The sequence below is a fragment of the Lichenostomus cassidix genome, chromosome 19 (assembly GCF_008360975.1).
Source record: "Lichenostomus cassidix isolate B80296 chromosome 19, HeHo_3.0, whole genome shotgun sequence".
NCBI classification, from domain to species: Eukaryota; Metazoa; Chordata; class Aves; order Passeriformes; family Meliphagidae; genus Lichenostomus; species Lichenostomus cassidix.
This window is the reverse complement of record NC_139499.1, coordinates 6,308,794-6,333,152: the sequence shown is the minus strand read 5'-3', so window position 1 is coordinate 6,333,152 and position 24,359 is coordinate 6,308,794. Positions and strand designations below refer to the sequence as shown.

The following is a 24,359-nucleotide window of genomic DNA, read 5'->3' as shown; positions in this document are numbered from 1 at the left end:
TCCTTCACCCTCCCTCAACCCCTGCCCTGCTGTGGATCCCAGTCCAGCCCGGATTCCAGCCTCTGCCCTCTGCTTCCCTCCCGCCCTCACTGTCATCACCATCCCCTGCCTGCAGCTCTGTTTTTTGGGAATACAGGCAGGCTCTCTACAATGTGTTTCTTCCCCTCTCCTCCACTGTGGCCCCATGCACCTGGCTGTCCCAGCTCCCGGGAATGTCCCCTGCATCCATGCCTGTCCCCAACACCCTAGCACTCCCATTCCCTGGCAGTTGCAGGCACTTTTCCCATTCCTCTCCCTGCTGATGCCTCTGCACCTCCTTCATCCCAGCGAGCCCTCGTGGCCGTGGGGCCCCACCAGTGCTATGTGAGAGGCCTCAGGCAGCCAAGCCCAGTTGCCAGCAGGGCACTGGGGGAGGCTGAGCCTCCCAAGCCCTGTGCATCTCCCATGGGCAGAGCTCGCCTTGGAGGTGGCCCAGAGCAGCCCTATCACATCCGGTGCTTGTCTCTGCAGCCTGGGCCGGAGGATAAACTATCAGGGCTGTGGGGCAGTGGATCATTCCTCTTATTATTTTCTTCTTTTGCAGATAGGGGTCGTGGAAAGTTCAGTTCCTTTTAACCCTCGCAGCTCTGTTTATTTTCCAGCTGGTAGCACAAACGCAGCGTTTCCCATTACATCACAAAGGGCCTCGGACAGATCCCTCCGAAAAACGTGTTGCAACTGTTTATTTTTTTCCATATTTAAACATTTCTGACAGCCAGACCTGGCTGAGCCAAGCGATGGAGCTTTGTGAATGAACCCAGCTCCTGGTGTCTGTGACCAGAGGGTTTTGAAGGACCTCTTCTCTCCTCTGCAGGACGTGGGCTAGGGCTGGCTCAGGGACGTGGGCGACTCTGCGTTACATGTGTGCTGATTACGTGCCGGGCTTTGATTAATGGCTCCTCATTCTGCCTGGCTCCCAGGACGCTCTTGAAAACAAGATGTTTCATTTCAGTGCGCTTTCCTGGTACATTGATTCCCGTAAATAACCGAGTGCAGACTCTGTCCACCTGGAGCAGTTCAAAGAGCAGGGGGCCTCCCTCCAGCCCTGGGCTGCCTCGGCCCGCACCGGTCACTGCTGCACCCCTGGGGATGCTGGATTCCCTGTGCTTTTCTCCAGAGGTGTGGGGTGGAGGAGCAGCACACCAGAAGCAGATCAAGCCCAGTTTCCCCTGTTTCCTACTTACATCCCAAAAAACCCCTAATCTGAGTGTTTGTGGAAACAGGAGGGAGAAATACAGTGCAAGGCAGCCTGGTTATCTGTAGTACCCCCATGCTTGTTGCCTGTTTCTCTGCTTTCTCCACGCTGGCTCTCTCTGGGGTGTTGGGTCCTCCCTGGAGTGTGTTCAGCCATGGGGATGTGTGATGGGGATGTGTGGAAAGTGGTCCAGGGCTACCAGTGGCCTTCTGTTTGCACCCTGCATATCACTGCCACTCTGGGAAGGTGAGAAATGCAGAGGCAGCTTTGCAGGTCACTCATGAGCATTGAAACCCATGAAGCCAGAAGCAAAGCACAGCTTTTACCCCCCATGACTGGGGTCTAACTGAGACAATCTCCGTGCTGCAGAGCGTGGCTGCAGCACGTGGTCGCAGCAGATAAGAGCTGCACGAAGGAGAGGATGCTTTGGGCTGGGCTGGAGCCCCCCAGGGTGGATTGGAGCCCCCCTAGAGCCCCTTCAGCAATGTGGGTGTTCAGTCTGTCCTCCCAGCAGGCTTTAAAATTGAGTCATGAGCATCTGCAAGGAGCACGGGGCTGGGGGATTGGGCAGAGGTGGGCAGAGCGGCAGGAAGGGCGAGATCCTGGGAGCTGTCCCCATCCAGGGGGGTGACACCAGGGCCAGGGTCACGGTCCCTGCCGGGGTCAGTGCCAGCACAGCTGCACCAGAGCCATCCCTCGGGGCAGGGCAGCAGCAGTGCCTGCCTCGCCTCGCCTCACCTCTCTGGTATTCGCTGCAGCATTGCAGGCAACTCCCAACGCATTCCAGCCCTGAATTGCTCACGTCTCTCCTCGTTCTCCCAGGGTCTCAGTAGATGTGTGGGCGACGCTGGCTGACTTCTGTAACATACTGACCACAGTGAATCAGTCGGAGGTGCCCTTGTACAAGGACCCAGATGACGACCTTGCCCTGCTTAGCCTGGAAGAGGATCGGCTGCTCTCGGGCTTCGTTCCCCTGCTGGTCGCCCCCCAGGAGCCCTGCTACGTGGAGAGGACCTCGGACAAGGTCAGCAGTAGGCCAAACATCCCCCCTCGATTCCTCCAGACTTTTATTCTTGGGAAGTTTTCTGTGCAAACGGAACACGATTAAGTCATTGAGAAGGGTGTTAAGGGAAAATATCGACCTTTCAGCCGCTGACATCCAGCTCTGTGTCATGAAAACCCCTCTCGACTTCCTCTGGTGTGTGTGTGCTCGCTGGCATGTTGTATATACGATCATTTCCTCACTTGTTTAAATAGTGCAGCTTGTGTTGGCAGAGCTCTCGGTGCACTCCAAATGGTTTGCATCATGCTTAAAGCACCCTCCCCCTCCCCCCGGCCACAAAACTCTGCCTTAGGAAGGCAGCCAGGACTTTTTTCCTTCTCTAAAGAGGAGAGTGATAAATAGGTGACTAGAGAGAAGCAGACACCATGTGTTAACGTACAAAAGGCTTTTAGGAATATGAAGCATTCCCCACTGCCCGCTCTCTATTTTCCTTTCTTTGCTCTAGCAGCCCATTCTAGGCTGAACTTTCCTTTGGCTGTTTGTTTTTAGAATAATGAAATCAGTTCCCTTGTTGATGTGGGGTTTTGGGTCTGCTCTCTGCCACCACCTGGCCAGGAGGGATCTGGGGGCTGCACTTGGAGAACGTGTCTGAGCCTGGTGGGGGATGGAGGAGGCACAATGGCATTTGTTTTGCACGCCCTCGGAGGCACGGCAGGATGAGAGTGGCTCTCAACAGTTTCCTGCTCGGAGGCAGAGCTGCAGCTCCAAAAACGTGGCTCATCTGGGAAGCTGCAGTGTCCCCTCCCTAAAGGAATTGGTGCTCCAGGAGGAGAAGTGGAGATGCAAAGCCAGGTTTCTGTGGAGAACCTCTGTGTGACAGTGGCAAGGTGCCTTTCCCTGTGCCACTTCTTCTTCATGACATTTCCCTGAAATGACAGTGAGAAATTCAGGACCTTTCTCACAGAGGGACCCAAAGGTGCGAATTTCTGTTTCACTTCTCCGTCTGTCCCAACCTGTGCTCGCAGCACTGCCTGCAGCACAGGAGCACAGAGCTGCCAGTAAAACCAAGAGTCCTTCCAGTTTAGGGAAGCACCTTAGTCCAGGAAGTCTCTGTGGAAACATGAATTTTCAAGGCTCGATTTGACAGGGTTAAAATGAGAAGCATGCAGTTACCACTGCCCTAAGGTTTGCCCAGTGTGTGTGGTGGCCTCTGCTAGGGACAATCCCAGTGCCCCACTCCCTGTACAGACATTCTTTTCCCAGCAGCCACAAATCAGAGCCCACCAGGTGAGGTGGCTGAGCATCTCTGGTGCCCTGTCAGTGGGAGGGAGGTCAGTATTCCCTGAACTCTGCCTCTCTAACCACACACCCGTTTATTTGGAGTGCCATCTACCTGCCCTGCCAAGCACTTGCACTCATCTTTGTGTCTCTGTCCTGTAGCTACACCTGAGCTTCTGATCTGAGCTCTCCCTCTCCCAGCTCCCTTTGATTCTGGTGCTTTATAAAGAAACTGCACAACTCCCCAGGTGGGAGTTGGTGCCTTCACAGCTCAGCACCAGCCTCCCAGGAATCCAGGAATACTGGACGTTGTGTTAGCTCTGCCTGAAAGGCAGCACCAATCCCAGAGGGAAGTAGCCAGGCCTGGCTGTGCCTGTAGCCCTTTATTTCTTTCTGACCAGTGTTTTTATTAATGGTCAGACAGGTAAAACAGCAGGTTTGTGTGTTCACTGTGCAGAGGACACCTGAGAGCATGAAGACGAGACCAGTGAGTTAGAAAAGAGAGCTCAAAAGCCTGCCTTCCAAGAAGAGCCTGGGAGAGCTGGGACTTTTTAGTCTAGAGGAAATTCGGGGAAAAGGTAGAGAGGAGCAGAGCAAGCTGTCCTCCAGCTCCATGCTGAAAAGCACAGGAGGGAACAAGCAGAAATTGCGGCAAAATAGATTAAGATGAGACTTAAGGAAAGGTGTCATACTTTTGGGTAGTTCAGCACTTGAGAGCAGCCTGCTTAGTGAGTCTTCAGGAGCTCTTTAGCCTTGGAGATTTTCCTAGCAGGCTGGGTACAGCCTCTCAGGTACAACTTGTGTTGAGGTAAACACCTTAGAATAGGAGGCAAAGTGACCTTTTTGGATGTTCCTACCCCGTTTTCTGTGATTTGGAAACGTTCTAGAAAGGGACTGGAGTGGCAGCTGCGTCATCACAGTCGAGTGACTACCCTCTTGCACAAATCTTATCCCTCTGCAGTATTAACAAAGGAATTACTTGACTCTGCAGAAGTGGGGTGTTGCAGAAGGCTCTGCAGAGCCAGGCAGGACTGAGAGGCACAAACCCAACGTGCCTTTCCAGAGAGTGACTGTGATACAAAAAGGCACTTCCTAGCAAAGAATCCCCCAACCCAGCTTAAACTGAGAGCCCTCTGTGCCATCTCCAGTCCAGCATTGCTCCCTTCCCTCCCTGTAGTGTGCAGAGCCCAGATGAACTCCTCACCAGCTGATCAGTTCCAGGCCATGTTGGACAGGGCTTGGAGCACTCTGGTCTAGTGGAAGGTGTCCCTGCCCATGGCACTGGATGGTCTTCAAGATCCCTTCCAGCCCAAACCATTCTGACCCTGTGGGATCCATCTCTGGGCTGTTTGCAGTGGGAGGGTTCGTGTCTGTGCTGAGCATGGTGGCATATTGGGATTTGTGTCCCTGAGCCTCCAGCAGGAAATGGCAGCAAAGCAGCTCTCTCTGGCACTGATTTTTTCCCATACTGATTTTTCATTGCTTTTTAGCAGGAGTTATTTTTTGCACCCAATTTCTTACTGTTCTGTTCCCAGTCTTGGCCCAGTTTTCAGCCCAAATTCTTTGCTGGAGAGGCAATGAGAATGTACTGCTCTTTATATGGCACAATGAGAGTGTCTTGTGGCCTGGGAGGAGGGTTCTGGTGTGCCAGAGTGACTCTGGGTCCCTTTTCCATCACTTGCATAGCTAGGAAAAGACAGTTGGCATTTACTGCAAGGATATCTCACCTTGCTTGCTGATGCTCCAAATCTCTACTCCATTCTTTACTCCATCCTACCTCCTAGTTTATTAATTAATTTGTAACATTTCAGAGGAAAAGAATCTGTTGAAAGGCAGAACTGGAGGGAATTGGGCTTAAAATGGTGTTGGCTTCTTGGCTCTACCAAGAGGGTGGTTGTTTTGTAAGCTGTATAGGACAAACACTTCTTCCCACTCCTTTTTGTTCTCCACGTCCCATTTAGCAGATGGAGTGCAGGATTCAGCCAGAGTTTCTCAGCAAGTTTTTGAGCATTTGGCGTGGCTCTTATTTTGAGTGAAAACGTTCTGACTCCGTTCGCTGCCACGGAGCCGCGCGTTCGGATTCCTGCTGGAGCCAGTGGGACACTTAGAGCTTCCCCATAGTCTCTTGCACTGTCATTGGAGCTGTAACCAACAAAAGCTGGCTCTGGGGTGAGCAGAACTCGGTGTTGTTTTCCTGGGTGTGTGTGTTGGGCACATCTCCACTGCAGCTTGTGTGATGGAACACCACCGACCTTACCAGTCAGCAGCAAACTATGCAGCCTGGTGCCTGAGCTGTCAGCTGTGTCTGCAGCCTTTGCAGCCCAAGGAGACTCTGCCAGGACCTCCCTCACCCAGCCTTGCACCCCAGGCAAGAGCAGGGAGCAGCAGCATGGCTGAGTTAAGGTTGGAAAGGTGGCAGCTATGGATTCATGGTGCTGCTGCTGTAATGGAAGACACTTGGGTCGTGTTGAGGTTAAAGAGAGTCCTAGGGATGGTGCGTGGGTGCAGCCCTGGGAACCTGGGGCATGTCCTGGATTCCTCAGCTCTCACTGGATCCTGTTGTCTCGGGAGCATCCTGCTCTGCAGTGACCCCTTGGAGCTCATGGCAGAGCTGGGAGAGGGCTGCAGATACCCCTGGCATGGAGCAGAGGAGGGAGGTTTTCCTCTCTGCAGGCATGGATTGGGCTCAGCATGTGCATCTCCCAGGCCTGGGCCTGCAGCACACCCTCTGCCACATGCCCCAGCCGTGGGCAGATGTGGAGGAGAAAGTGTTAATGTCCCTTCCCACAATAAACCTCTCTGCATGGGGGGTCCTGAAACCTGAGCCTGTCTCTCCTCCCCCAGCCCTGACACACGTTAATAAAAGGTTTTTAAACGCCAATAAAAAGGCAGCAGCCCCAGCTCACCAGGTCCGGGGCCCAGGGTCCTTGGGAAGGCACTTCACAAATGTGTTTTTTGCATTTTCAGGCTTTTGGCTGGTGAATAAGATTGAGGAGAAATACTCCTTCCCCTGATAACAATACAGTGAGACGCAGGATCAGCAGTGTGTGGATTAAAACCAGACGGTGCATGATTAATACATGTGCTTATAGGGCCAGTCACTGTGGTTCCCTCCTCTCAAACAGAAAGGCACTTTTTTTCCTTTCCCTCATGTGCATGCTCATGTGTGGAGTGGACTGTCTCAGATACTCACCACTCAACTGGTCTCAACCCTGTCTCACCTCACCAGGCAAATGAAAGCCCTAAAATGCGAGGCTCTGAAAATTAATTAGCAGTATTTTACTGCCAGACCCGCAAGCTGGATGTTGCGTGACTCCTCCAGCTCTGGGGTGGCCACTGAGCTTCCCACACTTGGTGCTGTTCCTTGTTTCACTCACCTGTCAGTGCAGATAGACTAAACCCCAAGCTTTATTCTCCTTAGAAATCCCAAATCTCTTTCCTCTGCACTGTCCAGCCCAGGTGGATAGTTCAAATGTGACCCTCTCCCTAGTTGCCCCAACATGCTCTAGATTGGCAGTGGCCTGTGGATTAGCTGTTTAGGAGCTAATTATTATTTAGGCTTGGGCTAAAATTAGTCCTGTCTTGTTATTCACTTCACTTATTTATGGTATTTCAGTCTTCCTAAGACTCTCAGAGATCTCTTGGCAGCATGTAGTCATGTCTGATGCTTCTTGGAAAGGGAGCCCCAGGTTTAAAAGCCCAGGAGGAGTAGCTGTTGGAGTGACTGGGCTCTGTCATGCCTCTAAACCCCAGACTTTCTGTCCTTTCTGACACCTAATGACTCCTGGAATGCCAGGGATTAAATCCACGTTGGAGTGGCCACACTACAGTGATTTTGGGAGGATTTTTTGCAAGACATCAGAGAAAAGGTAGCAAGACCAGGGCTCTGAGAGCACAAACTCGTTGTAAGCAGAGAGAAAACCCCAGTGAGCAAATGTAACTGTTTTCTCAGCATCCTTTCCATATTCCCATTCCATAGCCTTGGAGCATCTCCCTCCAGCTGGCAGGCAAATGCTCACAGCCCATGAGAGCGAGAGCTTCCAGCTTGGAGTTTGGTCCAGAGAGGAAAAGGGAAACTGTGAGCAGAGATCGGAGCCCCAAGTAGGAGAGTCCAAGGAGGAGTCATCCTTGAAAAACTCCTTCCATTCCTCCCTGCCTCGGTTTCCAAACAAGCCGTGAAAGATCCCTGCCACGGGCAGCTCTGCTCAGAGCAGGGACTTGGCAGGAGCTGGCAGCCCCGAGGCGGCAGAGTAAGAGGTGTTTACATTTTCTGACCAGTATCTGAACTCCATCCCAGCCTCGACCTTCCCTTTCATGTGGTGCCTTTGGATCGTAAAAGGCAATTAAACTAAATTATGGGCCATGTTGGAAGATGATGTCATGGGGTGATGGAGGAGAGGCTGGGTTTTGTGCCACCACAGAGGTAGCGGGGAGAGCATCACCTGCTTTGAACTCCTCAGCTGTCCTTGGCATCACCTTGAACCATGATGATGCCACACCAGGGGCTGTGTGGGCATTGTGGGAGCCTCTCTCTGCCTTTAGCACAGTGGGAAGTGCCAGGCTCAGTCCATGTCCCCACGTCTGGGTGGCAGAGGAGGCAGCACTGGTTTAAATGCATAAATGTTTAACTGCTGTTTAAAATGCAGCATTGTAGCAATGGGTACAAGTCCTGTCCAGTGACTGCTGCAATATCTCCTCGGGCTGTGCAGAGCATCTTCCAGAGAGGAATCCTGTTCAGTTATCATTTGGTCTCAGTTTTTAATCACTTTTTAAGCTAAGAGAGTTCTGAGGATACTCTTAAAATTGCGTTTGTGCAGCTGAGGGTGAAGGGAACCGATGGCAAACAAGCACTAGCACAGCACAAGGATGCTGAATCCAACCCTGGAGAAATCTGCAATGTGGAATAATAGTTCAGCCTCTTGAAGGAGGGGGGGGGGGAGTGGGTTAAAAAAAAAGAAGAAAAAAAAAAACTGCAATAAATCTAGCGAGTGGAATCTGCGGAAAATGATCCCATCTGGAAAACTCCAGTGCTGGTGCTGCTGAAGGCTTAAGGAGCGATGCAGATCGCAAAAAGCAAAGCCTGCAGTCTGAGGATGACAGGCTGCTTAATTGATGTCCATTGCAACTGGTACTCTGCCAGTTGATGTTGGCCACCTGCCAGCGTGCTGTAATTTTGGGGCCAGGTGTGAAGCGTTTCTGTTCCATCTTGTTCCCAAGCACCTACAGAAGCCTCACACATCTCACTTGAGGCTGCAGCCCTGTAGGAAACAGCTGTACAGGTATAGGTGAGAGGAAATGTCACAGCTGGGCTGGGAGTCCTCCCCCGTGCCTTGCCCAGGGCTGTGTTTGGGGGGCTGCTCCCCCTCCTCCGCCCCCACAATGGCTTTGGGGAGGTGGTCACTGTCACAGGCACACCTGCCTGTCTGTCAGCAAGGTGCTTTGAACGTCAGGGAGCTTCTGGGAAGAATGTACAGGTCAGGAACCCCATCTTCAAAGAGGAGCCCACGGTGGTGTGTGTCAGTTCTGGGAGCGGGGAATCCAGCCTGGGAGAGCCCCGGATGCTGGCAGGCTGGGGAAGCTGTGGCCATCTCCACTGGTTTTTTTATCCCTCATGAAACCACAGGGAAATTTCCAACAGCAGGTCTTGTAGAAAGCACAAACCCTTGATTCTGGAAGGCTGAGAACCCTTCAGGATCCTCAGCGAATTGTCGCCAGACCCAGTTTCAGTCACTGTTAAAAACATGCATTATTTCCTGGCTAAATTTGCTTTGTCTCAGTTTCCAATAACTGAATTTTGCTGTAGGTTGGGAACTCCTGGGTTGCTGCTCTAACTCTGATATGTAAATATGTCCCCTGTCCCCCCAGTTCCCATCCTTTTTCTGTAAGCTGAATAGATGGAATGAGGGGCAGGACTGTCTCAGGCACTGTTTGGATCCCTTGAGCTGCTCTCGTGGTGTGTCTGAGCTGTGGCTGTGCAGACTCCACATGTTGCTCCTCAGGAGGAGGTGACACTGTGCTCTCCTCTCTTTACCCACTGGACACTCCCAGTGTCCTGCAGCCTTTGCTCCTTCCTGGAGGCACAACTTGGCATTAACTGTGTTAAATATTGTGTGTTTGTTCATGATTAGGTGACTGAGAAATTCCAAGTTTTTGCCTGTTAGAGAAAAAAACTCTTGCCTTTCCAGAGTTGCTCTCCTGAAAGCTAGGGAGGGTTTGAGATGGTGTCTAATCTGCTGGCTTTATCAGGAGAGCTTTTCTTTGTCCAGGTCACTGAACCTATTGTTAAGCAGCAGAAGCCTGAGCAAGCTTCCCTGCGGCCCTGCCAGCACTGCCCTCCTGTTTACACTGACATTTTAAGACCTCTGCTGACCAGATTTTAATCCAGGCCGTATCCTGTGCACTGCAGTCTCTGGGGCATAGGAGCTTTTCACGTCCTCTCGCCCCGGCCGCGCCGAGTGCTCGGGGCTGCTGACGCACAGCCGTGGCATGGAGCTGTGAAACGGCGCTGGAGGCAGCAGGACTTCAAAGCCCTGCAGCCCCTTGGCCACAGCCGAGCGTGAACAGGTCCCTGGGCAGGCAGGATGGCGAGGAGGAGCTGATCTAACAGCAGCCTCCCCTGCAGAGCTGGGGTCCTGCTGCTCTGCCCGGTGCCGGAGCTGAGAGCTGTGTGTGGGAACTGCGAGGTGAGGAACCACCTGCCAACGTGTTAAGATCCAGTTACACGTGTTCTTTTAATCCCCCCCTGTCAGTCAGAGGCAGAGTGGCTTTGTGGTCTGGGCACAGCTTGCAGGGAAGTACAAGGTGCTGCTTTCCAGTATGGGGGGAAGCAGGGAGGGAAGAACCAGCAGTTGGTGGAAACAACCTTCCCTGTCCCTGAAATGCCTCTTTCCTGGCACGTGGAGGGAAAAAGCACTACCACAGTGCGTGGGGAGTTCTCTCAAGCGGCTCGTGATGTTTCCATCCCTTCCTCCCCAGCCTTGGATGCACCTCTGCCTCTCCTCCAGGCTCATCTTGGACAGGGAGCTTCAACCACAGCGTCAGCTCCAAGTGAATCAGGGTGTGAGCTGTGCACGTGCCCCAGCACGTGTTGGATCCTCAGCCAGCCCTGCTCAGCTTGGCTCTGCTGTCAGCTGAAGGCTCTTTTAAAGTGTTTTCTGGAAGTGAGATGGGATGGGATCATCAGCTCCTGTCAGGCAGGGGCTGACAGGATAAATCAGCCTCGTCCCATGGCTGGTGTTGGATCTTTCCGTGTGGATCAGATGATGCTCTCTGTCCAACGTCCTTGCTTCTGTCATGGTCAGGCTAGGTTTATGTAATGAGGTGGGAAACTTCCTTGGGTTTAGTCCTTTTGTCCTCAAAGCTGCTTCCAGAGGTTCGGCACAGATTCTTGGGAAACGGGAAATGTCTTATTCAAGAAACTTGCTGACCGTGTGTTCCCGGAGCTGGGAATAGTGGAGTGACCTAGGAAAAGAGAGTCAGACCATGTGCAGCACCTCCCTGGAGCACACTGGGTGCACCCTTCACTTCCCTGGGGATTTTCCACTGGGAAATGGCCTTACTTCTGCTGCCCCAACACCCAAACCTGCCACGTCTTGGCAGGACATCAGGCCCAGAGAGTGCACAGCTCTGGCTGTGAAGAGGTATTGAGTGTACTTGGAATGACATATTAGAGCCCAGACCTCATGGAATTTGCTGATTGGTCTATAAGTGCATTGAAAGGCCTCATTAAAACACCATTAATGCTGGATCCCCTCCCAATGAGCCATCTCTTATTGCTACCCAGAGAAACTCTGAGGAAATGGAAAGGCTGCTCTGGCTGGCTGAGCTATCCCTGGGCATGAAGCATGGCCTGAGACAATCTTTGTGCTGCTCAAGTGTTAATAGGATGCTTTGGATCACATGAGGGCTCCCTGGGACTCAGGGTTGCATCTTTGCCTCACTCTTTGCCAGCTGGATACGCTGCCACTGCTCAGCCTCTTCTTTCTGGTACTAAATTCAGAAAGAAGAATTGGTCTTCTTGGTCTCTACCCGTGGCTCTGCTTTGGAGGGACCCTCCTTTATGGCACTGTTTGGTCCTTGCCCAACTGAAATGCTTAAAACATCCCACCTGAAGGCGACAACGCCGTGGTATCCACCAACGCAGCTCTGGGAAGGACCTCAGGAAAGCCTAAAAAAGACCCAATTAATAACTCCTCATTGTTATCCTGAATAAGAAAGATCCACGTCCTGCAAAGCTTGCCAAAGAAGTGGACGGGGTGGAATGCAGGGAGTGGTCAGCCCAAATAACAGATGGGGATCTACTCTGTCTCTACGGGAGACGGAAGGTGACCTCTGTCATTGAGCTTGGAGTCTGCTCCCCACGTTTCTGCTCCCAGCTGGAGCTTGTGTTGTTTTTGTGGATGCCAAATCCGTTTGCCAGCTCTGGGCTGGGTCTGGGTGAGGATGGAGAGCCCAGCTCCCATGGCAGGACAGAGCTGTCACCCTCAGTGCCCTCCTGCTGTCACATCCCAAACCTGAGAGAGACGAAGATACCACCATGATCTTATTTATTGGTTTGGTTTTTTTTTTTTGCAAAGTCATTGAAGTCAAAGCACTTCCCAGGCATTAATGAACATATCTCCACAACACGTTGTGACAGAAGGAAAAGCAATTTCCTTGTTAGGGATTGGCAACAGAGGTACACAGGGCTGAGGGACCGAGCTGGTCCCACAGGAAGCCTTAGCTCCAGGATGAGAACAAACCCCTGATACCCAGGATTTCAGGCCAGTGCCTCAGCCCCAGGCCACCCGTGTCCCTTAGGAAGACAAGGGGGTACTAAGGGAAGGTTCATTGGGAAGCATTAAAATTCCTCCCAAACATGGACCCCACATGAGCAGCTTTACTGCTGCTGGCCTGGCTGTATCTGTGGTGGGACGTGAAAAATGCTGGATATTTAATCCAGCAGATAATTTAATCACATTTTTCTCCATAACATATTTGCATATATTTCCTTAAACATAAGGTAAACCCCGTAATTTATTTAAATTAACAAAATTTGCTTTAACATTTCACATACCAGCATTTTACATAAAGTATTTTCTCCACCATATGTAACAAATATTTTCTATATGTTTATCTATTATGAATAGTGACAACTGCATTTCTTATTTGTAGTCATTTCGTTGATTTATTTTTTTAAACTTTCCCAAAACTTCATTGCACTTGGAATAGGTAGATGCACATATAAACACAAGCTCTCAGTATGAAGACAAATGTGTTTTCTGAGGACTTACTGCCTGCCTGGTCTGTGAACAACAGAACAGATTTACATTCTGGTTCCGTATTTATCTTAAGCATAAACGATGTGATGTTTATTATAAGCAGCCATTATTAGGGAAGGAAGGAGATTTATATCCATAGACAGAAAAAGATGGGAGTTTGCACATCCTTCCAGAACTTTCACTTCACCTGATACCTGTTCCATGTGTGTTTCCCATGGAAAAGCAGCCCTGGAGCAATGCCTCAGGGTGTGTCAGGGACGTGCTTGTTGCCGTGCATTTCTGCAGCTGATGCAGTGACCTCCCAGCTGTGGGTGACGTGCCACATTTCTGGTGCTGAGGTCACTTCTGAGGATCATTTTTGCGCTCTGAAGTCACCCAGATTCTTCTCGAACTTGCACCCGTTGCCAGTGTGTATTATTAGCTCCCTCTAGTACCAGTAACTTTTTATAGTTCTAATGAGCAACGATTTAATCAGCAGTGATCTGAGCTTTGCAGAAGCCTCGTGGATGAAATGCTCCCGTCAGTCCAGGCCGTGGGAGCTGGATTTGCTCAGCAATTCCCTGATTTCACACTCATAGCTGCAAACTCCATTTAGACATGAGCATCCTCACCAGTTTCCCTGTGACTTGAGTTAGTGACTGTCTCCATGGGGGAAAGGAGAGATCCTCCAGGTATCCTCATTTGAGAAGTATGGAATACCTGCTAAATGTGCTTTTCTTCCTGGGAGTCTCTGGGAGCATCTCCAATGCAGGACCTGTGGAGCTAGCAGAGCTCTCACCATGGCCACACTTTGCTCCACAACATCCTCCCCTTTCCAGGATAAAATCCACCACTTTGGCGAATGCTTTGTTGAAATGAGTCTATTTTTCATGTGGTTTTTTGGTCTAAAGTGAAACCTCTTGGCATGGTGAAGTGTGAAGACAGGAGAGAATTTGCTGGAAATTCTGAGAGACTTAGCATGCATGTGCTAATGGGATATAATTTCCACCCTGCCATGCCTCTCATCATGAAAACTGAAGGGCATGAGCCTCCTTGTGATGAAATCCTGGCAGCCTGATGAGGAAGAGGAAGCCTGGCAGCCTCTTACCCCTCAGAGATGCCCCACATGCTCCCATCCTGTCCTGGGCAGTGCCACCCCTTCCTGCAAGCACCTCACTCCTCCTGGAGCTTGTGTGTCTCCCATTCCCTTGGGCAGCATTCCCACTTTTCAGCTCTTCCCAGATTTCACCTCGGTTTCCCCCTTTTTAATAGGAATGTTTGGCCTCTTGCACTCGGGCTTGGGGAGGAGCAGCTTGTTTCTGTAGCTGGCCTGGTGCCAGATGTCATCACTTCAGGCAGTGCCACGCTGCACATCTTCAGCAGTTTGAAATGGAGAGACAGAGAGAGACAGATAAGATCAGCAGCTTTAGGTGATGGCATTGTTTCAAATAAACCATGCATGACCCAAAGCTTCCACTTCAAATGGGGAATGAAATTGCTTCATCCTTTGACAGCTTGCTCCATGAAAGAAATTTATCTTCACTTAATTGCTTTAGATCCCAAGAGGCTGTGTACAGTAATTTCTGGGAGATAATTATATCAAATTAAAAAAAATATCTGACTATCCAACTGCTGAGCATGAATGCAGTGGCCAGAGAGCAGGGAGAAAAGAGGCACCACAGCTGAGCTCTGCTCACAGGATGTTATTCCCTCTCCTCATGGTCCACAGGCAGTTGGAGAGCACAGGAGAGGACTGTGTGCTTCGTGCTGAGCAACATGGTTGGAGCTGGGAATTCTGCTCTCCCAGAGCATCCTCAGGATTAGGGAAACCTTTGCTTCCCTGCTGGGGCATGGTAGGGATGTCTGTCCTGTCCCATGCCTTGTCCCAGGTGGACAGAGCACCTCTCCAGGACAGCTTGGCAGTTCCTCCATCCGGTTCGTTCTCCCGTGTGGATGTACAGTAGAGCTGAGGAACAAGAAAGCTTGTTGATTTAAAAACATGTATATTTAGAAGCAGAGTGTAAACTTCCTGCCCAGGCTGGGATTGGATTCTTGACTATGTTTGAGTTTCCAGTTTTCATTTCCTTTGCCCTCATACTTAACATTGTGTATCTCCCAGAGTGTGCCCCAGACTAATCTCTCTCTAACCCTCCCTTGCCCCACATTTTTCTGCCATTATTTGCACATCAGTTCCAACTCTTCCAGGAAGCAGCATATCTCCTGGTTGTCACTCCATGCCACGGCTCAGCCTGGGCTCCTGCAGGTCTCCTGTGTCCCTCTGGAAGTGACCTCAGACCCCAGCCAGCAGCAGATCCGAGCTGGGGACTGCAGCAGGGACAGAACTGCTGGCAGTTGCCATCCCTCAGATGGACTCTTGGCACGGCTTTGAAATCCTGAAGGGACATTCATTCCTCTTGTTAGCTCATGGGAAACAATCACTGACCAGTCCCAGCAGGGGTAAATCCATCCTCTAAGTCTTCTCTTCCCTCCTTCACATCAGACTTCACGCCCTCCCTGACTGCTCCCTGTGACAGCTCCTGCCCTGCCATTGCCTTTACAGCCCATCTCCTGGGGACAAAGAGAAAGTTGTTCCCCCCAGGGCTGTGACAATTTTCGTGTGTGATCCTGCGTGGGCTTTGAAAGGGTTGACAACAACCCTGAGCCAGAACTGAGCTCCTCCCCAGCCCTGTGATGTGCAGGCTGGTTTTTGAAGTGCGGTGCTGCTTCAGCTGTTCCCAGGAAGTCTGCAGGGGAACCGTGTTTGTGCTAACGAGGTAAAGTCCCCGTGTGTTTCTGGAGGGGATCTGCTCAATGGGCTCTTTGATGTCATCTCAGTTTTTGGACTTACATCAAGCAAATCTGACAAAAAATAGAAAAGAAATGTTTTGGCTTAGCCCAGAACATTTGCACCTGAGCAAGATGACCTGTGGCTGTCGTGATGTCTAAGGAAGAAGTCTATGACCACCAGTAGAGCTGTGGCCTGGAGCAGGGAGATGGAGGCTTCTGGTCCCAAAAGCTGCCTAGGTTGCCTGAAGTGGTGGGAGAGCTATCACATGTGAAATATCTCTTCAAGGCAGTCCTCCAGCATAGTGCTGTCCCCCTGTGCTGATCATGGTCAGTTTTATACCACTCTGGATGCAGACAAAACTGGGTAGTGCCACACTGAGCAGCATCTCCCTGTGGCTCTAGAACCTGAGAAATGTTATGTTGGGATGACTGTCCCTAAATATCCTCACATTTCATGTATTGGCTCCTAGTTCAGACCTCACAGTGCTGCCACAAGGCTTACAATTAATTATGGGAATGTTTATTTGCAGGGAGGTTTGAGCTAGGTGATCTTTAAGGTCCCTTCCTGGAGTTAAGATACAGCACTTTCTGCTACTGTGCCATTTTCCTGTGGTTTCCCATAAAACCTGTCAGCTGCTGTCCCTCTGTCCCTCTCCTCTTGTCCTTTTCCCCCTTTCTTACTTACCCCTATTTATTTCTGTTAGTAAAGAACATTTCACCTAAAGCCACCTGAAATACAGTTCCTGCTCTGAATAATTTCAAGGACTGGCTGTCCTGAGGGAACAAAGCCTTGGGGGACAGGCAAGGGGGCTGCCAGGGATGAGCACCCTATGGCAGAAACTGGCAGAAGAGCATTTAAGGAATGGAGGATCCAAGAAGCTCATCTGGCTGGAAGCTGCTGGTTTTTTGTTTCAGAGGCCACGAGTGAATGAGTTAATGAAGATCCCAGATGGCTTCAGACTTTGCCTCTTGCCACCCCTTCCTGTTTCCCCCAGGATCTCAGATGGTGGCGGGAGATGAAGTAAAATTCTAGAGTTTATTGTAAAGTTCATCCCTCTCCCTGAATCGTGCTGGAACTTGCGTGTGCTGTGTTGGCAGCTTCAAGGGGATGCTACCTGGTAATTAATTAGTTGTCAAGAGACAGCCCAGAGCTTCCAAGTCTTTATATTCTTGCTAATAGGAATTGCTCTGATTACATTTTCCCCCTTGGCTGGAGGGATGAGGAGAGGGAGTGATGGTCCATGGGCAGCTGGAGCACGCCTGCCTGGCCTTTGTTGGGACTCCTCTGAGCATGCTAGCACATGTTTCCATGAGCACAAACTCTCAGGAAGCCCAATCCAGAGCCGAGGCTTTGCCAGCCTGTTCTGCTCATGTTTCTCATCACACACTTCCTCTGCCTTTCCAGGTGAGCCCTGCCATGATTTCCCTTCAGTTCCGCATCAGGGTCTTCTGTTGGCATCACTGTTCCCTTCCCCTGTCCAGACAGAGGTGCTTTACATGTACTTTTAGAGCCCTTTTTCTGGGCTAAGCTTAGAGAAACATTTAGTGTCTGCAGAGGTTCCTGGTGTTTTCCCTCAGCCTCACTTCTGTTTCCTTCATTTCACTTTTATCTCCATGCTTCTGCAGTTACTTGGCAGCAGATTTAGGTTTTTACCTGCAGAGTGTGGTCAGGGAGAGAGAGGTGTCTGGACTTTGGACTCAGCCAGGCAAAAGTGATCTGAAGCTGGCTTACCTTACCCCTTGGTTTGTTAAAGAACTGTTTCCATTTTTATGCACTGGTTTATGTTTTTCCCATCTTTTTTGTTGAGATTCTCTGCTAGCAGCAGTTCCCTCTCTCCTCTTCTCTGGCCAGTGTGTCCCCCAGCAGCCTGGTTGTGTCTGACACCTTGAGCAGCCTCAAAATTAGCATTTTAGGAGCTGAACTCCATTATCCTTCTCTGGAAGGTGGTGGTGCTACCTTGGTGGCATCAATATATGACACCCCAACTCTTTGTGAGATGTCATTCCTCCCTTTGCAGCAGCTCACAGTCATTTCTATTTCAGTGCTGTGCTTAAAATCAAACCTTCCCGTGGCTCCAGTGAGCAGTGAGCTGCTGGCCTTGGAGAGCAACATCAGCCCTGAGCAAAGAGCCCAACCCATGGGCAGGGATGCTGCAGCTCCTTGAAGCCCATCTGCCACCCTAGGGAGCAGCTCTGCCCCGGCTGATCCCAGGAAGCATCCCGGCCAGCATCCCTCTGGATGCAGCGTGGCTCTGCCGGATGCTCTCACGCCTGCCGGGGCTGTGCCTTCCCTTCCCACCCCCGGGGAGCTCCGACCCACCTGACACGGCCGCCTTTGCAGACATATGGTGCCTTCTCTTTGTGTTTGGTTTAGTGTGGGAGGGCTCCACGCTGAACTCCTGGAGCTTTTCAAGCTATTGTTAGTGCCGACCCGGCCTCGCAGCAGCCGTGGCAATTTTATTTACAGGCATGGCCCCATCCCTAACAAAGGCAATTAGGATGCTATTCTGTTGGAGCTTTGGGGATGAGAGATTTCTAGTGTCTGGAAGGAGCAGTCTGGAAAGGGCATAATCTAATGCAGAAGATGAAGACAAAGGCATTTTGGAGGCAGGATGTGGGGAAAACAGGGGCATGAGATGCTCAGAGGGCAGAGCTGATGCAGGACTGGGGGTGCAGGAGCCCAGCAGCTCGGGGTGCATGGGTGGAGTGAGCAGGAGAGCAGCAGAGATGCTGCTCTGGCCAGGTACAGGGAGGTGTTTCTGTTGGGGAAGGGGAAGAGTTGGGTGCTCTGTCCTTGGGCAGGAAATGGTGGTTCTGGTGAGAAAAGTGCAGGGTGGAAAAAGCCCCAAGGTGTGACAACCACTAGAGTGTGACCCTGCAGAGTAGTGAGCAAAGGAGATGGAGGTGACAGTTGGGGCAGGAGTGTCACAGGGCTGTCAGGTGACCTCGGAGGTGGCACAGGAGGGCTCAGGGAGCAGGAGAGGGTCGCAAGGGCCACCAGCACCATGTGGTTTGGTGCGATTTGCTCAGGGCGAGTCAGGAGGCCGTTCCCAGTCACAGGGCTCGAGTTGCATTTCATGCTGCTGGCTCCCTCCTCGCTTGGCTTTTCCAGCATCTGATCTGAGTGTTTGTTTGCTTCCAGTGATTTCAGTTGTTTTCTATTTTAGCTCCTGACCCCGAGTGCCTGGGCTGGGGCAGGCAGGCACCGTTTGAAAGCCGCCACTTGGCGGCAATAACTGTTCGAGCCGCGGAGCAGCACCCATCTAACCCCTCTTTTCACACACTCGGAGCTTCCCAAACATTAACCTTTGGATTAAAATTTTCCATGCTTGGTCTCTCCCCAGATGTGATGTCTGAGCTTTGGTTTGGGTTCATGTTTTTCGTGTTTGCTGGATTCGTATTATGGGAGAATGAAAGAAATACTTTTCCCATTTACAAAAAAAAAAAATTATAGTCTTCATTTATTTGGCTTTTTTTTTTTTTTCATTCGGGGATTCACCAAAAATGGTTGAAGTTTGAAGCTGAAAATAATGAGCTTGGCTGCAGCAGGGTGTTGTCACAGCACTCGGGGAAGTGCCAGAGCTCCAGGTGTGCAGCACCATGGGTACCACCAGCACAGCCTGCACAGCCCACTCCAGGTACATCCAGGCACTGCCAGCAGAGCCAGGAGAGCCTTGCTGTGAGTCAGCCTGAGTAACTCCAGATCTGGAAGAGGGCGTCTGGCTTTTTTGTTTTTTAGAAAAGAGGGAAAAAAAAAAAGTTGTTTTTCAGGCTCCTCATGCAGGCTCCTGATGCGCCGTGGCCGCGCAGGCTGTCAGGCTGGGGTGAGTCAGGCGCAGGGCTCGTCACCGCGCTGTTCCCAATCCCCTGCTCCCGCTGCAGGTCGTGGCATCGGTGGGAGGTGACGTGTTGGGGACACGGCTGTGTGGTGGGAGCGCTGTGGCTCAGATCCTGCCCCGAGTCCCCCCTGCAGCGTGGCTGTCACTCCCCTCCTTTGTGGGACAACCTCATTTCATCCGATATCCCCCAGTGGCTGCACCTTTCCGTTAGTCCTGAAGCCACTCAGATCCCTCTTGACACTTTTTTGTCCACCTTGGACAATGCATTTCCCTACGCTGATTTTATTATTATTTTTTGCTGGCTGCTGCACCCCTCCTTTGTGCTCCAAGTCTGCGCGCTGCTCATCGGGTGGGGACCTGTGCTGCTCACACCAGCACTTGTAATGTCTGGCCTGCAGCTCTGCCAGAGGCCAGAATTGGCTCTCTGTGCACGGCTGGATCGCGAGGACGCTGTTAGATGGAGGGTGGAGTGAGCGAATACCCCTCTCTTCCTACTGTGCTTTCAGGAAATGTCTCTAATGCAGCTGTAAGTGTGAATGAAGTCAAAAGGATGGATCGGTGCCCCTGCTCCAGCCCACCCCACTTGTCGGGGCTCATCCAGAGTCCCCACCCTATTGTTCTGCTTCAGCTCCTCCGTTTCGGGGCAGGGGCCCTGCTCTGCACTCAGCATCCCACTCCCGAGAGGAGGAGCTCTCCCGAAAACAAAGACACAGCGAATAGTTTTCCTTTCCCCACCAAGCCAACGTTCCAATTCCTCCTTCCTTTCCCTTCCCTAGGTGTGTTTGCAGCTCTTGGCCCAGCTGGAAGCAAGCAACTGCAAGGCTTGGGCCATTAATCATTTGCCAAAAGAGCTGAGTATTGGGTATAAGTAGCAGTGCTGTGCTCGCTGCTTCCTTAAAGCGAAGCAGAATCCTCGTGGGCCAAAGCTCACGGCCAGTGCTGAAAGTTACCTCTCTGGCAGGCTAACGGAGCATGTCCTGCTTGGAGCAGCCCCTCCTGGAAGAGGACATGGGCTCTCAGGCACAAGAACGTCATCGGGAGTCCCCTAAGTGGCAGCATTTCACTGTAAAGCAAAATAAGAGCGTTTGTCCCTCCCTGAAGTGGCTGCTGGAAATGGTGTGAGCCTCTTCCCGCCCTGCCCCGAGCCGGGAGCACGCTGCCAGCGCGGTTCTTGCGGCAGGGGGGGAAATGCCAGCGTTGGTCACATCTCTGGGGCTGCGGTGTCGCAGCCAGCCGAGCCGCGGTGGCATTTTTCTGGTGTTATTCCATTGCCTGCTGTATCCCCACCCTCTGTTTTCAAGGGAATTCAGCGCTGGCCCCGGCAGAGCCGCCAGAGGAGCTCCTCCCTGCATGCAGAGCTGCCCTTTCACGAGGGCTTTGTTAGTTCAAAGTGAAGCTTCTTCTCTTTCCGCTTCCAAAGATAAGGAGAGCCAGAGTGCCCTGAGCTTCCCAGCAGCATCCAGGGCTGGTGAGGCAGCACCAGGGCAGCTCAGCACTGACGTTGCTCTGTCTGGTTTCTGGTTTGTGGAGCAGAGGTTTCTCATCCCATGGCTCTGACTCAGGTATCTGTTTGCTCTGATGTGGGCAGCCATCACTGGAGCTATTGCCCTGGGCACGCTGTTGCTCTGTGTCTCCCAAGGGGTGGTGGGAGCTGTGGGAGAGCTCCCCGAGTGCTGTGGATCCCTGGGATGGGAAGAGCAGTGTTGCAGGAGCAGCATCTACCACGCTGCTCTGTGTTCTGAAGTTGCCCTAAAATTGGTGGAATGAGCGTCTTGCTTTAGTCCTAGACTAAAAAGCCTGAAGGAAACAAAACACACACAGCTTAACTGAAGCCAGTGTGTGTTTTAACTCAGATTTTGGGCTGCTGCTCCCCATAAGTCACCCAGCCAGCTGGGTATCAGCTCAGAGACCCTCAGCTCTCTGCTCCCCATCCAGCTCCACATACCAGCAACACCAAATTCCTTTGGCTGTAGGTGCTTAGGAAGGATCTTTTATGATGTTTATTCGGTTGCATTCTCCTGGCCAAACGGCCTTGCCTGAATTCAATACCGCTGTGCCACTGGCACTAACCACTCTGACCAGTTTACCTAGAGCAGGATCCCAGTTCAGCAGGTTGGGATTATCACCCGCTGAGAGTTGCTGGTGTTTGAGGAAGTGAAAACCCCCGTGGGGAGGCTGCGAGCAGCGGCCAGGTGGGAGCTGTGCTGCTTTAGGAGGTTTTAGCGGTTCTCATTAAAACAGTCTCCTGTAGACTCAGTTTCCTAAGAGAAGAGGAGAAAATTCCAAGTGCTTTCATCCCAGTTCAAGTATCCACCAGGGCAGGGAACTGTGGAAGTTACGGTGGGATCTCAGATGACATTCTCTGGAAAGAAAACTTAATAGAGTGCAAGTATGAAAGGCTCAGCCCAGAGCAGCTGTGCCCTCTGCAAGGGCTTGGCCAGTGCCTGCACCTCTCCCTTGCCTTTGCTGGGTAAGGAAGGGCAGAGAGGGAGAATCGGGGGTCTGCTGGAGGAGCCTCTCCACTTTATAAGCCTTTGGCACCTCCGTGAGATATTTAAATGACAGACAGACATATAGGGATCTGTAAATACTCATATGGTGCCAACTAAACCACAAAGAAGATACAGCATTTGTGGTCCAAGGAAGTTTAAATATTTGTGGTCAAACTTAAAATTCGACATAAAACTCTCATCTGCGATGGAAGGCAGCCAGGAACTGCATGGAGAACGTATAAGCTGTGTAAACTCACAGAAATGGCTTCCCAGCCAGCTCTGCCAGGACCAGGCAGAATATTCCAGCTTTTCCCTCTCCTCTCCCTCTCGCTGCTGAGGTCAGGAGTCAGGGATGGTCAGCCCTTTAACACCTCCAGGGTGGAAGTCCACCATGCCATGGTTTCCTCTCTGCCTGAAGCAGAGGTGACACTGGAAGGGCAAGAGGTGGATGGTGCAGGCAGGGCAGGTGGGGGCTGTCAGGGTGAGCTCTGGTTTTTGCACCTTTTTTTTGCTATTTTTGTATCGTAGATTCCCATCCCTGCTCCTCTGTTCCTGTGCTGTCAGGCTTTTCCTTCCACCACCCAACTTCCCACCCTCTCAGCACTCTGTGACACTGGTGCCTTATCTGTGGGACAGGAGTCACTGAGTTACTCTGTGGGTTAAATCATGGGGCAGTTTCTAGTTGTCTCTATGGGGAAGTCCTTGGGAAAGAGCTTGTGCTGTCGGTGAATCTTCAGGATTTCCTCCTTGTGAACCCCCAGCTCCCTCCTGCCACCGCTGCAGAGACACATTCTGGAACAGGGAGGGTGCCAGATAACCACAGCATGGGCAGCCTGGACTTGGCTCCTGCCCTTTTTTTTCCCCCCTATATATTCTGCAGAAAGGGCTCTTTCTGTTGCAAGAGCGCCCTGAGATTTGCAATCGAGATGTTGGATTGAACATTCATCAGCCGCATTTCCCAGATTCCAGGAGAGACAGATCCCAGTCCTGGCACAGGAACACAGCCTCTGGTCACCAGCGTGGCCCCACAAGCAGATATACCCAAAAAAAACCCGGAGTGGAGAGGTTTTGGGGTGGCCCTGCTTTGTCCCCCACGCCAGTGTCCCCTGGAGCAGTGGCCTCAGAGGAAGGGCAGCGTGTGGCTGCTGAGAGCAGAGTGGTCCCCTTTCCCTTACTAAGCAATCCTCCCTTCCTCCACCGAAGAGCCTGCTAACCACTTTCTTATCTGTCTGAACTCTGCAAAACAATCTCTGGCAAGGCAGGCATCCTCCGAAATGGCAGAGGAAATAAATTCCCCCAGTCCCCGAAAAGGAAAAGACTGGAGGCTCCTGCGGCAGGGAGAGCAGCCCATGCCCTGTGAAAGCTGTCAGTGGTGCCCTGTTGGCTTTGCTGAGGATAAGGATCTTGCCTTCCTCTTTCCCCAGCCTGGGACCACGGGCTCGGGGCAGGATTTCAGGGATTTGTCTTCCGCAGTTTGTGTTCCGGTAGGATTTGCAAGGGAGGAGCAGAGCAGGCTTTTTCAGACTTGGCTTTATTCTGTGGCCTGACTTTTTCTCTTTCTTTCCTTAGGAAATTTGGGCATATGCTGGGAGCTAGGGTGGGAGAGGGGGGGGCATTGAGTTGGCTGTAACAGGGAGTCCCTGTGTGTGACTCACTGTTTCTCCAGGAATCATCTACGTCTATCCCAGGTATGATTTTTCAGCCCCTCGTTCACATGAAAGGCAATTAAAATGTGTGCTCCTGTGCTCAAGGCTTCACCTTGGAGAGCACAAATGCCCTGATGTGTCAGTGCTGGGGGGATCAGCACATGTGGCCGTGGTGGGTGGAAGCAAATGCTTTCACCAGTGAAAATTCCTACAAAAATTCCTGCAGTGTCTTACTGGAGGCACCATTTTGCACTGTGGAGGAGCCCATAACCCTTGAGCTGTTGGCAGCAATGCCTGAGGAGGATCAGACACTCACAAACCAGATGAAACATCCCCATCACTCAGTGGAAACCTCCTGTACCCTATCATCTTCTCTGGGTCTGCTCTGGTGGGGGTAAAACTAAACAAGCTGAAGAGCCTACGAGGTGCAGCCTGGAGCAAACTGCTCAGTGCTGCAAATTCTGCTGCTCCTTGGATCTGACAGTGAGGTTCTTTAGCACATTTAACAGGTGAATAAGGCATTAGGGCAAGTCTTTCCAAGCATCAGCGAAAGCCAAAAGCTTGGTTTGGAATCCATCAGGAACTTTCCTCTTCAGGCTGTGTAACTCCAGGGAAGCAGTTGGTCCTGGGCTGGGCTGTGTCAGGAACTTGAAATGGATCTGGAGGATGGTTTTCCATGTGGAGCATCTGCTTTAGGTGGCTTTGGTGTTGACTCTTCTACAAAAGGAGCTAAAGGTTCCTGCAGCACGCTCCAGGAGTATTTTGGCTCCAAGCCCTGGAGCTGCTCACTGCTTCCCCTGTGTCACCCTGAAAAACCCAAAGCCACAACACTGGGTCTCAC

The 24,359-nt window shown here is 51.5% G+C and overlaps 1 protein-coding gene across 5 annotated transcripts in view; it reads left to right on the top strand.

Moving 5' to 3' along the window:
- Positions 1-24,359, top strand: part of SMG6 (SMG6 nonsense mediated mRNA decay factor) — a 103,173-nt gene that overhangs the window by 57,931 nt on the left and 20,883 nt on the right. For all 5 annotated transcript variants that reach the window (XR_014855713.1, XM_085078234.1, XM_085078232.1 and 2 more), the window contains exon 13: positions 2,057-2,258. Coding sequence is in view for 4 of the 5 variants with exons in the window: in XM_085078234.1 (XP_084934360.1) it covers positions 2,057-2,258 (202 nt within the window). In the remaining variant the exon portion in view is untranslated. The remainder of the gene's footprint in view (positions 1-2,056; positions 2,259-24,359) is intronic.